At 38.1% G+C, this 16,965-nt stretch overlaps 1 protein-coding gene across 1 annotated transcript in view; it reads right to left on the reverse strand.

Annotated features, from left to right (window-relative positions):
* Positions 1 to 16,965, reverse strand: part of ATRNL1 (attractin like 1) — a 495,303-nt gene that overhangs the window by 277,526 nt on the left and 200,812 nt on the right. Inside the window, exon 26 of the mRNA XM_024555570.4 lies at positions 9,647 to 9,725. Within this exon, the coding sequence (XP_024411338.3) occupies positions 9,647 to 9,725 (79 nt within the window). The remainder of the gene's footprint in view (positions 1 to 9,646; positions 9,726 to 16,965) is intronic.

Consider the following 16,965-nt stretch of genomic DNA (forward strand, 5'->3'; position numbering starts at 1 on the left):
ATAGCAAGTTGAACTTAGGAAGTCAGTCTCCCAGCTTTGTTTTTCTTTTTTCAAGATTGTTTTGGCTACTCAGAGTCCTTTCCATTTTTCTTTTTTAAAATTTATTTTTGTTTTAGTATATTTTATTGATTATGCCATTACAGTTTTCCCATTTTTTTCTGCCCCTTATCCCCTCTCTAGCCTGAATATCCCCACCCTCCAGCATTCCCCAACCCCCTTAGTTTATGTGCATGGGTTGTACATATAAGTTCTCTGGCTTCTCTGTTTCCTATACCATTCTTAACCTCTCCCTGTCTATTTTATGCCTGCCAATTATGCTTCTTAGTACCTGTACCTTTCCCCCGTTCTTCCCCTCCCCCTCCCAATTGAACCCCCCCCCCCCCCCCGTAATCTCCATTTCTCTGGTTCTGTTCCTATTCTAGTTGTTCGCTTAGGTTTTTTTTTGGGGGGGGGGGGGTCAATTGTTGATAGTTATGAATTTGTTGCCATTTTACTGTTCATAGTTTTTTATCTTCTTCTAATTCTTAGATAAATCCCTTTAACATTTCTTATAATAAGGGCTTGGTCAGAAGAAGAGCTAAACAATGAGGAGATGGACAACCGATCTGATTCAGAGTTCAACACACTGGTAATTGGGATGCTCACAGAACTGACTGAGCTCGGTCACAAAATGAAGAAATGAAGGCTACCCAAAGTGAAATAAAGCAAAATATACAGGGAAACAACACTGAAGGAAAGGAAACCGGGACTCAAATCAATAATTTGGAACACAAGGAAGAAGTAAACATCCAACCGAACAGAATGAAGAAACAAGAATTTTTTAAAAATGAGGAGAGGCTTAGGAACCTCTGGGACAACTCTAAGTGCTCTAACATACGAATCATAGGGGTGCCAGAAGGAGAAGAACAAGAGCAAGAAATTGAAAACTCACTTGAACAAATAATGAAGAAAAACTTTCCCAATCTGGTGAAGGAAACAGACTTCCATTTTTCTTACGAATTTATGATCTACTCATCAATTTCTACAATGAAGCCAGATGGTGTTTGTACAGGGATCACAATGAATCTGAGGGTCAGTTTAGGAAGTGCTGCCATCTTGGTGAAGGAAGAGAGCCTCAGGTCTCAGCTGCTTTGACCTGGCGTGCAACCTCTGCGACACAGAACTGGGCAGGATTGGGGTGAAGAATCGGAAATGCTGGACATACTGAGTTGAGAGGAAATAGGAAGAGAGCAGGTCATAGCTCAAATACTACAGCTTGACTTCGTTTTGGGGGATTTAGTAGATTGTCTTGGACAATTATTTTTATTGGTTATATACACTTAGAACAAATCCCAGAGATTTAAAATGAATGTTTATATGTTTTAAAAATAATTTTCACCGATTACAGTTCTTCATCAGTTAGGTTGTTGGGGGAGAGCTCCTCTTGCTGCCATTGTGGAAGTCATCTCCTCCCATTCTCTCTTAATCACACTTCCATCGAGCTCATGCAGCCATTGGTCCACTAACATTGCTCTGTCAGAGTCACCAATTTCTTTCAAGTGGTTAAATCCAATGGTCAATTCTCAATTATAATTTTACTTTACCTATCAGCAGCCTTTAAGACAGTTGGTAACTCTTACCCTCTTTTATACAGTATTTCCTCAGCTTCCAGGAGTCTACATTCACTTAGTTCTTCTCCAATTTCACAGGGTTCTTTGCTGATTATTTGCTTTCCCTCTGACTTCTTCCAACAGACTGGGTGACTTAAACAGGAGGCATTTATTTCTCACAGTTACGGAGGCTGGGAAGTCCAAGATCAAGGTGCTGGCAGATGCAGTTCTTGGAAAGGGCCATCTTCCTGGCTTCCAGACAGCCACCATCTCTCTCTGTGCTCATATGACCTCTTCTTTGTGTACATGACCTCTTCTTTGTGTACTACCAGAGAAAAAGCACTGTGTCTCCTCTCCTTCTAGGGGCACTAACCCTGTCATATCATAACCCTACCAACTTCATGCAAGTTTAAATACCTCCCAAAGACTGCATCTACAGGCACCATCGCACTGAGGTTTAGGACATAAACCTATGAATTTGGGAGGAGACACAAACACTCAGTCTGTAACATTAAACTTTAATGCCTCAGGGCTTCATCCTCCTCGCTTGGTGATATCACCCAGCCCCATTGTTTTAAATGCCGTCTACACAGCGGGACTCCCAAACGTATCTCTCCTGGTGAGCTCGGTCTGCTCACGGCATGGCCGACTCCTGCCTCCTTGACTCGTCTAATTGGACGTTTAGCACATGTCTCAGACCTGACACGTAAAAACTGAACTCCTATCCCCAAACAGTTTTACTTGCGATCACCTCCATCTCAGTTGATGCCAAATTTATCTTTACAGACGCTGAGGCAAAACCTGGAAGTCATGCTTGGCTTAATTTGTTCTCACACCTCCCCATCCATCCAATCCTGTTATTATTTTCAAAACATGTTAGCAACCTAATCACTTCTTGCCACATCCATTGCCACCTCTTCATCTGAGCCATCATTACTTTCACCAAGTGTGGTAGTAACGAACTCCGTGCTGGTTTCCTGTGTCCGTCCGTGGTCATCTACGTATAGTCCGTTCCAAACACAGCACATCAGAATCATCAGTCTAAAATCAGGGCCTTACTCAACTGGTTTAATTCCTTGTCTGAAAACCCATCAATGGTTTTCCATCTCTGTGAGAGTAGTGGCCAAAGCAGAGTTCAATGCCAATGGTGAATATTAGAATCAAGTGTGGAAATCAAAAATAAACACATCAAGCTGAGGCTCAACTCTGATTTACAGGTCTGGTGGGGGTGCAACAGTGAAGGGGAACTCAGGGGTATGTAAATATATGTTTTAAGATCCACAGGTGACTCTAAGGGCTCACTAGATTGAGAACCACTGTGTCAAAGCCGATATGGAGGAGGAAAATCATAGATACAGAGAAGCTGCTCTTAATAGCATTAATGCACAATAAAACATAAATCATTCTTTATATGACATAGCAACAATAATAACAGGTAACACTCTGAAGCTGGTAAGGAAAAGGCAGTGGAGTGAGCGCTCAGCATGCCTCAACGTATTTAGTACTAAAAACCTTATCGAGCAGGCCCTACCATGTTTTATTGATTATAAGACACACTTCGTTCTCACATTTTAATAGCCCTGAAATCCGACGTTTCTCACAATCAATGAAACCGCACCACCGCTGCCGGCCAGATGGCCGTGCTGTTGCTTGTACAGACACAAACTCGATTATCCCAGTCAATGACACTGTGTGAAACAAACAAAACACTTTTGCCTGAGTCAGAAAGTGATTTATGAAGAGCTGGACTATGAATGTGAACAAGTTTTAGTAATGCCTTAACCAATTCATTGCGCTTCAACTTTCCTTTCAATGTATACATGTGAATGATCCGATAAAATCTGTATCTAAGAAATTCTCCCAAGGTCCTTTCAGCAAGTATAAAATAAATATTCTCAGTAATGAGAGAGTGCTGTGACATAATTTAATTGGCGTTGCCAGTTCTTTCTACAACATCCAATAACGATCGACTGTGTCACAGTATTAGACGTAATGCAGCATCCCCTCTACAACACACAGACTCACACGGTTACATTACAAGTGGCCAATTACTGAGTCAAACCTGCGGAAACTCGGGCTATTTTTGATGTTCTTTGCATGAATCAGAGAGCTTGAATTTTGGAATCTGACAGATTTAATTTAAAAATCACAGCTCTTCCTCTACTAATTATAAGTGCTGAGACATTGCACTCAACTCTCCTCAAATCCCTTAGATAGCTCAAAGGGAAATAATGTGTCTTCTAACATAAGGATTAAAAACTATTTTTGTAAAATGCCCAACTCCAAAATGTTAAATCATGTTTCCTCTACTTTCCTAAAATTTAGTTATGTGTGTTATAATTATGAAATAATACAATCATCTTTCTTTACCCAATACCAATACCACAAACCAGAGACAATCTTGGCGATCCTCTTAAAATTTCCATGTAGGTAATATGAGTGCATGTTTGAGTTCGTGTATGATTGAGACAAATAGAAACGTTCTGAAACTATGCTGCCCCCAGTAAAAAATAGGTCTCTACCACCTGTAACCCCCTGAGGGCCATGACGGCCATTTGATTTGTTCACTACTGTGTTTATCTGAAGCTGCGCTTGGAAGAAGAGAACTTACACAATAAATATACGGGGAATGAAGGAATAAACATTTCATTTCACACATACCACCACATTCCTACCTTTCAGATATATAATATCCCTTTATAAGAAAACAGAATTATTTCAAGAATAATTTTGAGTGACATAAATTGTTTTGATATTCAGAAAAGCCCTGTATAAAACATCTTTGTATAAATATATTTTGAAAAAGTAGGAAGGCATATACATTTAGGATGTATTCCTAGAAGTCTAATTGTTGAATCAAAGAGTTTCTCTTTTAATTTTGATAGATAATGCTCAGAGTAAACATCGTTCATTTCTGCTTGCCCAGTATAACTCTCTCTTGTTCTGAAAGCAAATTAAAATTTTACTTTGAAAAATTAGTCTCTTCTCACTTTCTTATCAATGTGGATTTTGTGGGGTTGAACCCACCCCTCAGCTCCAGAGTGAGTATTAGCGTTGAAAATAGGATTGTCAAATTGAGCAAATACATAAGAGACCCAGTTAAACTTGAATTATGGATTAAAAAAATTAATATTTTAGTATAAAAACTCATCCATACACCTGTTCCTTACAGGCATATATACACTGATACATTTGTGTGTGTATCATATCTGAGGTTTTGTGGTTACCCAAGATTAAAATACACTGAGAGGAAATTTCTTAATATAAGTAAATAACCGGGTCTAAATTAAAGATAATGGCATATAAATATATTTTTTCATAGTGTATATATCGTAAACACAATTCTACAAATTTAGTCTCTTTTTTAGAAATCAATTCTATGTATAATTATGCAACAATTCACATTTACTTCCATCACTAACACGACTTCCGGAAGACTTTTCAATACACTCCCTCTCTGTGAGTGACACCACAACGAGGTAAACTGAGGTGTCCCTTTGAGAGCTGTGTATGTGTGTGTGTGTCTTACTGAAAATGCTCGAAAGCTATGAATTCCCTACAGCTGGAGTTCATGGCTCTTTCTTCACGTCCACAGCATGGACCAATGTTTCGGGAATACTGCGAGACCTTAATACGTCTTTCCCTAACTGAGCAAAATGTAAGCGTTACATACACAGTAAGATACACGGGAACGTGTTTACAGGCAAGAATCAGTGAAGTTTCAAATGTTATGCTTCTATACGTATTTGACTGTTCAATTCAAATTATCTTAAGTAGACAAATGTTAATTTTTAAAACCATGATAATGTAAATAGGCATGCTGAATATCTATAAAGTGAAAAAATTAAAACAATGGAATCATATTTCACAATTCTATAAGATAAAATTATTAGCAGAAATAAGTTAACGGTGAGGCCATAAACTGCAAAGATAAACACGTATATGAGCACATTATTTAATAATGGTTAAAAAAACTAAAAACTTCTTGCTTTTTGACAAATGAACATGTTTTGTGGAAAGCTTTATCTGGATATTAAAATGTTTAAACATTATATAAAATGAGATTTTTAAAGTACTGAGAAATTCTACAGGAAGTTTCATACATTACCTAATTAATTAATGTTAACTTCTCCATCCCAAATAACATTTCTCATTTCTCTCTTCACTCTGCCCACTCCCTTCACTCTCCCTAGGCTGGGTGTCTAAGGAGGTGGAGTAACACACTTTTTAAAACTTCACTGCATTACATTAATAATATTTAGATGAGAACCCAATTATCACAAATTAAGCATCTCAGAGAATATTTTATCATTAACCTATGACATGTCCTTAGTGGAGTATAATTTAATATCATTACTTGTTCTCCATTTTTATGCCCATAAAACAGATACAGAAAAAAAGAATTGGTGCATTTGTCTCTAGACAATCTTACTGTTAGTTTATTATTTTTAGTTTTCATTTACTAATTTTAACTCAAACTTCAGGTTCGTAATGCTAAACTCAAATCTGGGTTTTACTCTGTGTGAAATGGAATGTGCAGAAACTTTGTAATACCTATCAAAATTCAAATGTCAGTTTAAAAATAAGGATTATAAAGCATGACAATATTCTAAGAGACCCTATTTAACATATACTTGCTTTTAACAAATGTTTATGTAATATAACAACTATTTACCTAAAATTGAATATGCCATTAACACTTGATGTTTTCATACCTCTGGAATAAGCACAAACTATAAAAGTGAACTCCGCCTCTTAACGTATTACAATATTTCCACTGGTCAATATTCATTTACTGTTTCCATTAATTAACGTAGCCTCCCCCCCCCACCAAATTTCATATTCTTTACAGAGTTATCAGAAACATAAGTCTGGAACTCCTATATGGAGAGGTAATATTAAAATTGAAGTCCTTTGTAGTTTCCTTTTTGAGTTTTTAAGAGCCCCTGAATTCTCAAGAGTGTTATTCAAAAGGAATAACATTAATAATAGCCTTCTTATGTTAAAATTATACCACAAAAAAAAGCATTTGTGTGTTTCTGAGGAGCCAAAGCTCCAAATAGTTTAAAAAAGCAATATGCCTGGTTTAATTAACACAATATATTTTTTAAATGTCCAAAGACTGTTTTCATTTCAAAACAGTTCTTATATTTAGAAAAGCAAGTAGTAGTAGTAGTAGTAGTAGTAGTAGTGGTAGTAGTAGTACAATTCCTGGAATAAAATTACAGAACTACTAAGGAGAAAAGTCCTTTAAATAATTTTCACTTACTGCTACAGACACACTGCCATTCTACTAACAACCAGGGCCCTATGAGGTTTACAATAATTGGTGCAGTAAGGTTTTATAAAAAGTAACATATCCACATTTTTTTAAAAAACTAGGATCCTTTCCTTTGGGGAATATTAGAGTTAATCTAACAGTTAGAACTGAATAAAGAGAAGATCAGGTCAAAGCACATTTTGACTTCCATTTGCAAAAAGTCTACAACTAGGATTATCATATAAACTACAACTAGTATAGTTAAAAGTCTTTGGGCCTCCAAAAGCATAATAACTTTATGCTTTTTAATAGCATAAATCTAATAATAGGTCTCTGTTAGTCATCTAAATAATGTCATCTTTACTTTGGGTATCAACGCCTGAATGATTTCCAACACATTTAGAATTTTGTACTTAAAGAATTTAATACAATTCAATTTCAGGAAATTCCTCAGAGTTTTTTTAAAAAAATATTATACTGTAACATGGCATGACCTCTCAACAAGACAGATTTTTACAGATTTTGTTTTCAGTAAAGGTAGCAAATTAAATAAAAACATTGTTATTATATTCTTTAACAGAAACTCCCTGGATGGCTTTTGGAAAGGCGGGCACCATATTGAAGGAACACCAAGAAAACACAGTGACATTCAGATGCACAGACCAGAACTGGCCCAGTGGTTCCCTGACCTAGTTGTCCCTCCTTCTCTCTCCCGTGTTCATTCCATGTGCAAACATATTTGGAGAGATCTGGACTTTTAATCAAAACATGAAGTCATATTTTTATTTTCAAATTCAAGTAATATCAGCTTCCCAGAGCCCCTGATAATATGTAATAAACAACATTACTACCCTGAGGTGATATAATATTAAACAAAAGCAATCTGTCATTTTGAGAAGTTTGAGTCTCATCGTTAAGTGAACTTTTCACATTAATTCTCTCACATATTTAATACTGTTTCTAAATTCTAGTTACTTACATACAAACATTCCTAGAGTTCTAGAGACCTCCCACTGGAAACTATATAGTACAATCCTTTCTCTTTAGAGAAAAAGAATTCAACTAGACCACTTACCCACGTTCAGAAGCCAGCTAATGTCAGAGCTGCATATTGATCTTGCCACAATTACGCAATGCCACAATTATAGAGTTGCACTTTATGAACTTTAGAAATCAGTTATTTAAATGTTGCTAATCGTAATGAAGTGGGAACCCAGGATCCCTAATTGATCCTGACTTATTTTCTAATGATTAGGGATATAAATGTCACTTACCTTTTTCCATTATATAGAAGGCCGTCATTAACACTGTCTGCCTACCAATTCAGTTTCCCTTCGTGAATCTGTAATTTCACCTTAATAGATTGTCTAATGTGTGTGTGTATTCCCACTGTTTATCTCTACAGAGAAGTTTAGTGCTTGCCAAATATTTATGTATTTATGTTAAATAAGCTCCTCTTCAATCGGATTACTTTGTATCATAGGGTCATAACAAGTCAATTCTCACTGATACCGCACTGGCCATATACAGAGAGCAGAGAGGCAGGACGAATGGTTGATTGGTGGGAGGGGTGTCAAGTTTGTAAATGTATTACAGGTATGCCCTGAGCTATGATGGATGTTTGAGAAAAAAAAGAATAATTAACCTAGAATACTATAACGTAGGATACTCTGGATTGCTTTTAAATACCTTCGAATATAATCTTTTGGCATGTGCAGGAAAAGGTAAGTCATTATCGCCCTGATCTGTATTGTTGCACAGACTTAAACAAGTACATAGCAAGCGCAACAGCAAAGAGAAAACTGGTATTAATACTCACAGAATGCAGTAATATAATAATGCTAAAACAGATTGTTACATGAAGTATAGAGCAGTAAATCTACTACACATTTATGTTCCTTAGATTAATATGTTTCTTTGCTTCTTTCAAATAAGTAATATATGCAAAGTTAAGAAACTGTATCTAATTTATTTATATCATCAGTTGTTCTGAAAAAAGTATTATGCTTTTTATTAATTTCTGGATTACATGAAACATATATAATCAATTCTGATATAGAAATGTATCAAATTGAGGTGTACTTCAAACATACTTGCATTATTGGACAATCATGAAATGGAAAAGATTTGATTATATAAAAAATAACAAAACTCTAGGAGATTAAAAACCAAAAATGAGTATTTGTCATTTAGAATTTTCTTTGAAATTACAACAAAGACATTTATTAAAATAAATTATAGTTTTATAGTATAACTACCTACCTAAATAAAAGAGGATGCAGATTATTTTATCAACAGAATATTTGTATTCACTACAAATTCTAACACTCTTTAAAAAAACATTTTATAGCTAACCAATGCTTCTATACACACCGACTTAAAATGACTGTGGTAAAGTTTGTTCTGAAGCTTTAAAAATACGAGACTGATTTGTTCAATCTTAATAAATAACATTAGCCATGACTGGTGTGGCTCAGTGGATGGGGCATTGTCCTGTGAACCCAGAGGTCGCCGATTCGATTCCTGGTCAGGGCACATGCCTGGGTTGCAGGCCAGCTCCCCAGTTGGGGGCATGCGAGAGGCATCTGATCGATGTTTCTCTCACACATTCATTTCTCTCCCTCTCTTTCTCCCTCCCTTCCTTTCTAAAAATAAACCATAAAACCATAAACCATAAAATCATAAATAAATAAATAGATTGGAAAATCTATATTTGAAAGGAGATGCTAATTTAGCAACAGAGATGCACATGCGTGCTTGACTCCGTAAACTAAAGATCAAACTCTATCACCGATACCTCTCTCCGCCGAGAAGCCCAGCACGTTTGCTTGATCTTCCAGACCACGGCGGCCACCAACAACAAGGATAAAAAACAACTGGAAAATAAAACACAAATCATCTTTGCTTAAAATATTGCACACATGTAATAAAAATCTGTAGAGGATTTAAATACATACACGCTGAAGCAAAAGCTGGTTTACTGTTGTGAATACATGAAACAGGATTTATTCCTGTAGTATTACTGATTAACTATTGTGTTATTTTCCATACGAACAACTGTAAACCCACTTTGCTCCACCCTGTATACATAGAAGTAATCACTTTGCCTTGGTAAATAATTCAAGCAAAAAAAGGATAAATTCATGGTGAAATGTTTCCAAGTAAAAATGAAGTATACGGGTAGAAAAATTACTTATACTCCTTGCTATAATTTATAGTCTACCTTTCAGATTTTCTTTGTTAGAAGAAACATAAATTTATAATTCTACTGGTTTTTTAATCAAGTCACAGAAATCTATGTAGAATTGTTGAGTTATACTGGCAATTTTATCAATTCAAGTAGCACATACTCATTCAATGAATCTTCATTAGCCACTGTTCTAGACAGAAGAGTATTTCAGTGGTTCTCAACTGTAAGCTGACTGCAGGCCCTCGTCCGCCCCCAGGGGACACTGGGTAATGCTGGGGGACGTGTCTGATTATGACAGCTGGGAGGGGTGCAACCTGTCTCCAGCGAGGAGAGCCGAGGGTACTTCTGACCACCCTGCAATACGCAGGCCTGCCCCCCGTGACAAAGAGGCATCTGGTCAAAGGTCAGCAGTGCAGAAGTTAAGAAATCCTGGGCTATGCTAACGTTTAAAATAAGAAATAGTTCAGTTAAACGTTTATACATGTGGTCTGCACATATTAGGTACGACATGCAATAAGCTATGATTATACAGGATACCTTGTTAGCAGTAATTTGAGACTGACAAGTCTAACAAATTCATGTGAATCTGACTAACCAATCCCAACCCAGTGTCAATATTATTTTCTCTTCCTTCGCTCTGTAGTTAAAGATTAAGCTCTGAGAAAAATCCAGAAGTGAGCAGACTTGAGTCACTACAAATCCACTGGTCACTGGTCACTATAAAAATCCTAGCCTCCATCCCTAATTGATAACCCTTGCATTCATCAACTGACTCACTCATAAGCAGTGCAATTTTTGACACTTCCCATGCTTGTCGAGACCTTACTATGTCTTTCCTCCTTGCCTCACTTGAAGAGACCTTAGAATGCCCCTCGATGGCGACGACAAGGACGACTGTACCATCTGTTCACCGTGTGCTGAACACATTCAGCACAGGTACTGCGCTAGATTTACACTGATCATTGAATTTCACTTCCTACGTACAATTTGGGTAGCGTATATTACTCCTGTTTTAGAAAAGAATTCGATGCCCAGAGTTGAAAGTAAACTGCTTATAGTCGCACAGAAAGCCAGTGGTACTTCCAGAATTCAAACCCAGCTTCGTAAACCTCACACTCTTTCCTCCCCACCTGCGAGGAGCCCTGAGCTTACCCACCACCTTGTGACAATTACATTTCCACGACCGTTCCCTAATTCTTTCCCCATGACCAAAGGAAGTGGATGAAAAAAAGAGAAGAAAGAAAAGGAAGAAGCCTGTGACCCTGCCTGACCTTTCCAACCACTGAGGTACCTTTTATTTTTTATATAATTATCTAAGGCCCTAGTATTTACAAACTTTCTACTTCATCTTAACTTAAATATTCCAACATGCTGAAGTCCTGTATCTCCTAACGAATAACAGCAATAACTCTACTTTATTGGCCCTGTGGCTTCCTCTGTTTTATTGAGCTGGTCAACGCAGCCCCCTCCAGGTCAATTTCCTCACAATCTAGTTTTATTTAACTCCTTGGAATCTGGCATCTGGCTTACACGCTAATGAAGTGCTAATATTAATAATGATTAATGTTTATATAACATTCAACACTTTACAGGACACATTCCTCACCGTGACTTTCAAGGAATTAAATCCACTGCTCTTTTCTCAAATCACCTGACTCTCCCCTCCCAGTCGACAACTCCAACCATCCACTCCCCGAAGCTTCTCCAGAACACTCTCCTGCTTTGGTTTCCCTTCCTCCCCCCTGACACGTCACAGGGTCAGCGATGGCAGGCTGCACTCCAGATTTCCCCTTCTGAGTTACAAACATTCTTTAAAAGCCAGTTCACAGCACCCATGCTGTCGTCTTCTCAAGTATTACCTCGCTTGGAATGATTTTCAAATCTGTATCATTAGACAGACCTGCCAAAATGCGAGCACCTAAATGAGTATTTAGTTCAAACTCCCTCCGAGAAAGTGAATTCTCAGCACAATTCTAGTCATGATCTGGCAGCTAAGTAAATACTCGTTGCTGAAAGCTGCCTTACAAGTCACTGCACTCTATTTTTAGCTAGCTAGTTCAAACTATGAAAATATTCCCCTCGTAAACTGTCTTTATCAATCAGTGCAGCTTCTGTTTTCGGGGCTACACGGAGCCAGTCAACTCCTTCTTCTGCATGCTAAAACTCCTCTGTATACTGAGGAGCCCACAAGATTCCCTCCACTCCAGTAATTCTCAATCGGAAGAGTTCTGCCCTCCAGGGGACATTTGGCGGGGTGTGCAGACACTTTTGGTTGTTACCACTTGTGGCATAGGATGTAGGTAAATATGCTACAATAATGCACAGACCAGCCCCCCTACCCCCCAAATTTTCCAGAGCAACATGCTAATGTTACTGAGCAATCCTGTTCTAGTCTGAATTGTTGCCACAGTGCTTAATCCATGTAACACTGTAGCTGTTACAATATGGTTCTGAGAGCTGACACTTAGCTACAGCCGAAGGATCTACTTATCTGAAATTCAGTTCTACCCTGATACCCCTAAGATTTTAACATTATAAACATCGCCTCAAACCTACCATGTCCAAACTGAACTCCTGAATAACATTCATAAAAGTAAAAGCAATTAACATCTCTTGAGTGATATGTACCAAGCACTATAATATAGTTCAAAAATTATTTCCTTAATTACCATACCCACACATGATATACCATGGACACTGTTACATACCCATGAGGTAAAATGCCTAAGTTAAAAAGTATTTAGTTGTGAGTTCTCCCCTTCCTCCCAACTTCTCTGTTTCGCCGTTACTTTTCAGCTAAAACATACAAAAGCACATTCAATTTTATCATTCCTCATGCTCCCAAATCTGACACCCAATTTTGTCGACTGTTCCTTTCAGAATATCTGTAGTAGTAGACAATAGTGTATATAGCAGAATCCACTTATATTAAATAATTAAATACAAATTAAGTAGCAAAATATATTTTTATTTGACAATCTGTAATTCATATTTCTCAGTCAAGATAGTTACAAAGTAGAAATTCAATTTATGATGGTGAAAACTTGCTGGATTTCTCCACGAGGAACTTGAAATCTTTCTGATTTAAATTTCATGACTCAAGTGAAGAGTGTCAGTCTTATAATGACGCAGAAATCCAGTATAAAAAATAATTTTCAGTTTTCACAATTTCCACTACTCCAGAAGAGGAGACGGATGCTGTAGGGGTTGGGAGCGATGTTCTCCAGGCTAATTCACATTAGAGGAGAGCTCGCAGTGATATAAATAAATTGGTTGGTAAAACCAATAAATAGTTTAAGAAAATATCCTAATAATCTCCAAAAAATATTTAAAACCCAATGGCAAGTAGAAGCTGTCATTAAACTTTGTCCAAATGAATGGACTTGGTTCTTTCACTGATTTGAGTAGCTTACACTTTCTCTGATGTCGAATGTCTTACTAGGCATTAGTAGGATTATATATCAAGGTAATACTTTATAAATGCTCTTAATGTGCAAAAAAAGGCATTAAAAGTTGTGATTCTTTTTAAATATCTACATTTAAAATGAAAACCAGTTTATTAGAAGCACTTGCTTCATTAAAAAAAAAAAAAGCAAACAAACAAAATCGCTGACACATTTGTCCTGCACGGTTGAAACGCTGGGCTCATCCACTGACAACCAACGGAAAGCCCAGGCTGCACCGACAGGCCCTGGAGCCTGAGGCGTGACAGAACTTCCAGGGGCCCGAACGCCTTGCTGGCACAGCGCCCTGCACACCACTCCGTCCTTTCCTTTCCGCCGGCTTCTTTCTGCCCACTGGACTTTCCATAAGAAAAAAACTTCCATTACATAAAATGGATAGGTGTGGTTTATCTGCTCCAGTTGGCTTTTCCATAATATGTTTCTGAAGGCAAAGGTCTTAAGGCCAATGTCAAACGTTAGCATCCTATAATCTGGTATCATGGTAAGGTAACTGGAGAAAAATATTTCATCACTTTCTTCCAGGTCTCTTTCTGTTGGAGTACACAGCAGTTTTTACAGCTCCTTGGTAGAGAGCAGGGGGACAATTGGATGTTCTTTTAAAAAAAAAAAGCTAAATTATAGTATCAGAAGATCTGAAAGGTTTGTTATCCTTCAGTAAAATCCCCCAATGGAAATGAAATAGGAAAAAAGAAAAGAAAGGACACCTTAAAAAGCAAGTGTCTGAGCTATGGGGTAAAAAAAAAAAAAGCATGGGAACTTAGGGAGAGATATTTCAATAACTTGATTTAAACCTCCACAAAATGGTCAGTGTGGAAAGGATGCTTAAAATGAAAAAAACATGGAACTCACTGGATATTTTCATTTAGAGAAAATTAAAGAGAATTCAATAAAAGCAGCGCAGTGTAGTATAGGTTATATTGTAAAGCAGGCTTGGGTGACAAAGAAGTACCCTCAGGCGGTAATCCAGTTGGCCAAGTGCAGACAGAGATAATATTGTCACTATTCTACAGCAATCTGAGGTTAATTGGTCATAAAAAGCAAGTCTTAAACACATTTTTAAAAGACGATTTGGGCATATTAATCTTTTATTTCAACTATAAATGTTACAAACTAGGGAACTGTGTGGAAATACAGAAACATATTATTTTAAAAAGTAATGTATTTCATAGTAATTGCTGTTCTGGAAACAATCTTTTAAAGATTTTAAAAATATTTTCCTAACACTCAAAGGATTTATTTAAAAAGTAAAATGTTAAAAGTAAATCACTAACTTAGAGCACAAAAACAAAAGAACACACAAAGAAACCCCTATATATTACAAACGCAAACTGACTTGTTTCAGTGATCAGATGACGGACAGAGTCTTGTGGGTGAATGTGGAGACACAGTATGTTCACAGCATATATCGGTGCGAGTTTGTTGAGGATTATTAAGCAAAACTCCAGGCTGGCAGAGCCGGCCTGGGGAACACTTGGGCAGGGGGGCCAGCGTGCCCTCCTCATCCTCCTTTCCACGGATGTTGCAGGTTGACAGCTGCCCGCTCTAGGGGCAGGGGGGTGTGGAGCATTTTAATCAGAAATTGAAAAGTCTACCCACAAAAACAAATCAAATCAAATGAAAACAAATTTAAAAACCATACCAAATTCATATGGTTTTATAGGTCAGTTTTACCAAGTCTTCAAGCAACAGACAAATCGGCGGTGCCAACCATTAAAATGTGTCCCTGACCTCTGACAACAGAGAGCGTAAATTAATCCATGGCTCCCGCCCTTCCACTCTGAAAGCCATCGCTGTGTTCACGCTGAGGCCACACTCCCTAAGAGCTGTTCTCAAAGATTGCACACAGCAGTGATTGTGAGGCAGTTCTGATCCTGGGAGATACAGAACTCTCACGGGTGATTCAGCTCAAGGACTTCCCACTGGTCTTGTCAAACTTTCTTGTCAAACTTTCTTAGACCTACCCTGCATTGCAAGCTCTTTCACTCGACTTCCCTTTCTTCCTACTCTATTTCACAAAGGTCAGATGGATGTTGTGGGCTATAAGGTCCCTCGCCTTCTCCCTTGCTCTTCCCCTTACAGGAGTTTCCCCTGATACATTTATTGCACGTCTAATCCCATTTCGGTGTCTGGTTCTTTGAGGACTTGCAGTTTGGGAAATCAGGAGGTAAAATGAGGATGGGAGCCGGCTCACTCATTACTTGGCAGGCTAACAGGAAACCATCCATGTTGGTGGGAAGGGCATAGATGCAGAGGGAGCTGGAGGAAGGCTTCGGCTGCTCGGAGATTTCGCCAGTGGTAACCTGGGGAAACACCTTCAGAGGAGAGTTGTCTGATTACTGCTAGGCTGTGTTACTACCTGCAGAGGGATAATGAGAGACTGGAGGACGTTAACCTTATTGGCTGCAGAGAAGACTAGAGGGTACCCTTTATAGCTCTAAATGAGGCCCTTATCTCTGATGGTGGAAGAGTCAATAAGTATGAGCAGCAGGCTGATGCTCTAACTGCTAAATCCGCTCTTTCATTTAACTTCCAAAGATGACAGACGCTCAGGCAAAGCAGTTCTCTGAAACCTGAGCCCTTGAAACATGGGACAGGAATATCTAGAACGAAATATCTAGACGGATGCTTCTGAGGAGGTTTGTTCTACAACTCCCTTCTCTAGTAATAGAGCCAACAGAAGCTCCCATAACAACCTGCCACCTCTCTTGGCTGCCGGACTGGTAACAACTATCATTAAACCAGCATAATCTATATTGGCCTTATAAGAATGGGAAGAAATTACCTATTGAAAGAGCTACAAGAATTAGCTAGCATGGGCTGGCAGGAGCCAGAGGAATATGACCACAATTGCATGTTGGTGGAATTTGATCAAGGTGGAAGGAATGTAAGACTGGATAAGCAAAAATGCATGACTATGGGTGTATTTTCTCAGAACCACAGGAGATGCAATGCCCTAATGAGGACTCCAGGGGATAGATACGCCTGTTGCTGGAGTGACTCTTAGGAGCCTGGAAAAAAAGCAGTGGCCAATGCGAAGTGAAATGGAAATGCCTGAGTTGCCCTAGCATGTGGAAGAAAACAGAATAAAGAAGCTGACAGAGGGAATATGCTGGAATGGAGCTGTAGAGTTTAAAAATGCAAGGTATGCTGAGGGGCGAAATAGGTAGGCACATTTAGTTTTATTTTAAGTAAGAATGAAGAAACAAGGGGCTGAGGGTGGTTGCCCCAATAGAAAATCATGATCCTCTATCTATGAGTCTGCTTGCATTTTTGTTTATTTTGTTCATTAGATTCCACATATGAGTGGAATCACATGGTACTTGTCTTTCTATGACTGGCTTATTTCACATAGCACAATGTACCCCAATAAATTCAATGAAAAATCATGATCTTCTGCTCAGTCACAGGATGGGCTAATTTACAAATCCGGAAACCACTGACTGAGCAGATGGCTGGGTCTGT

Source organism: Desmodus rotundus, chromosome 4 (assembly GCF_022682495.2).
Source record: "Desmodus rotundus isolate HL8 chromosome 4, HLdesRot8A.1, whole genome shotgun sequence".
Lineage (NCBI taxonomy): Eukaryota > Metazoa > Chordata > Mammalia > Chiroptera > Phyllostomidae > Desmodus > Desmodus rotundus.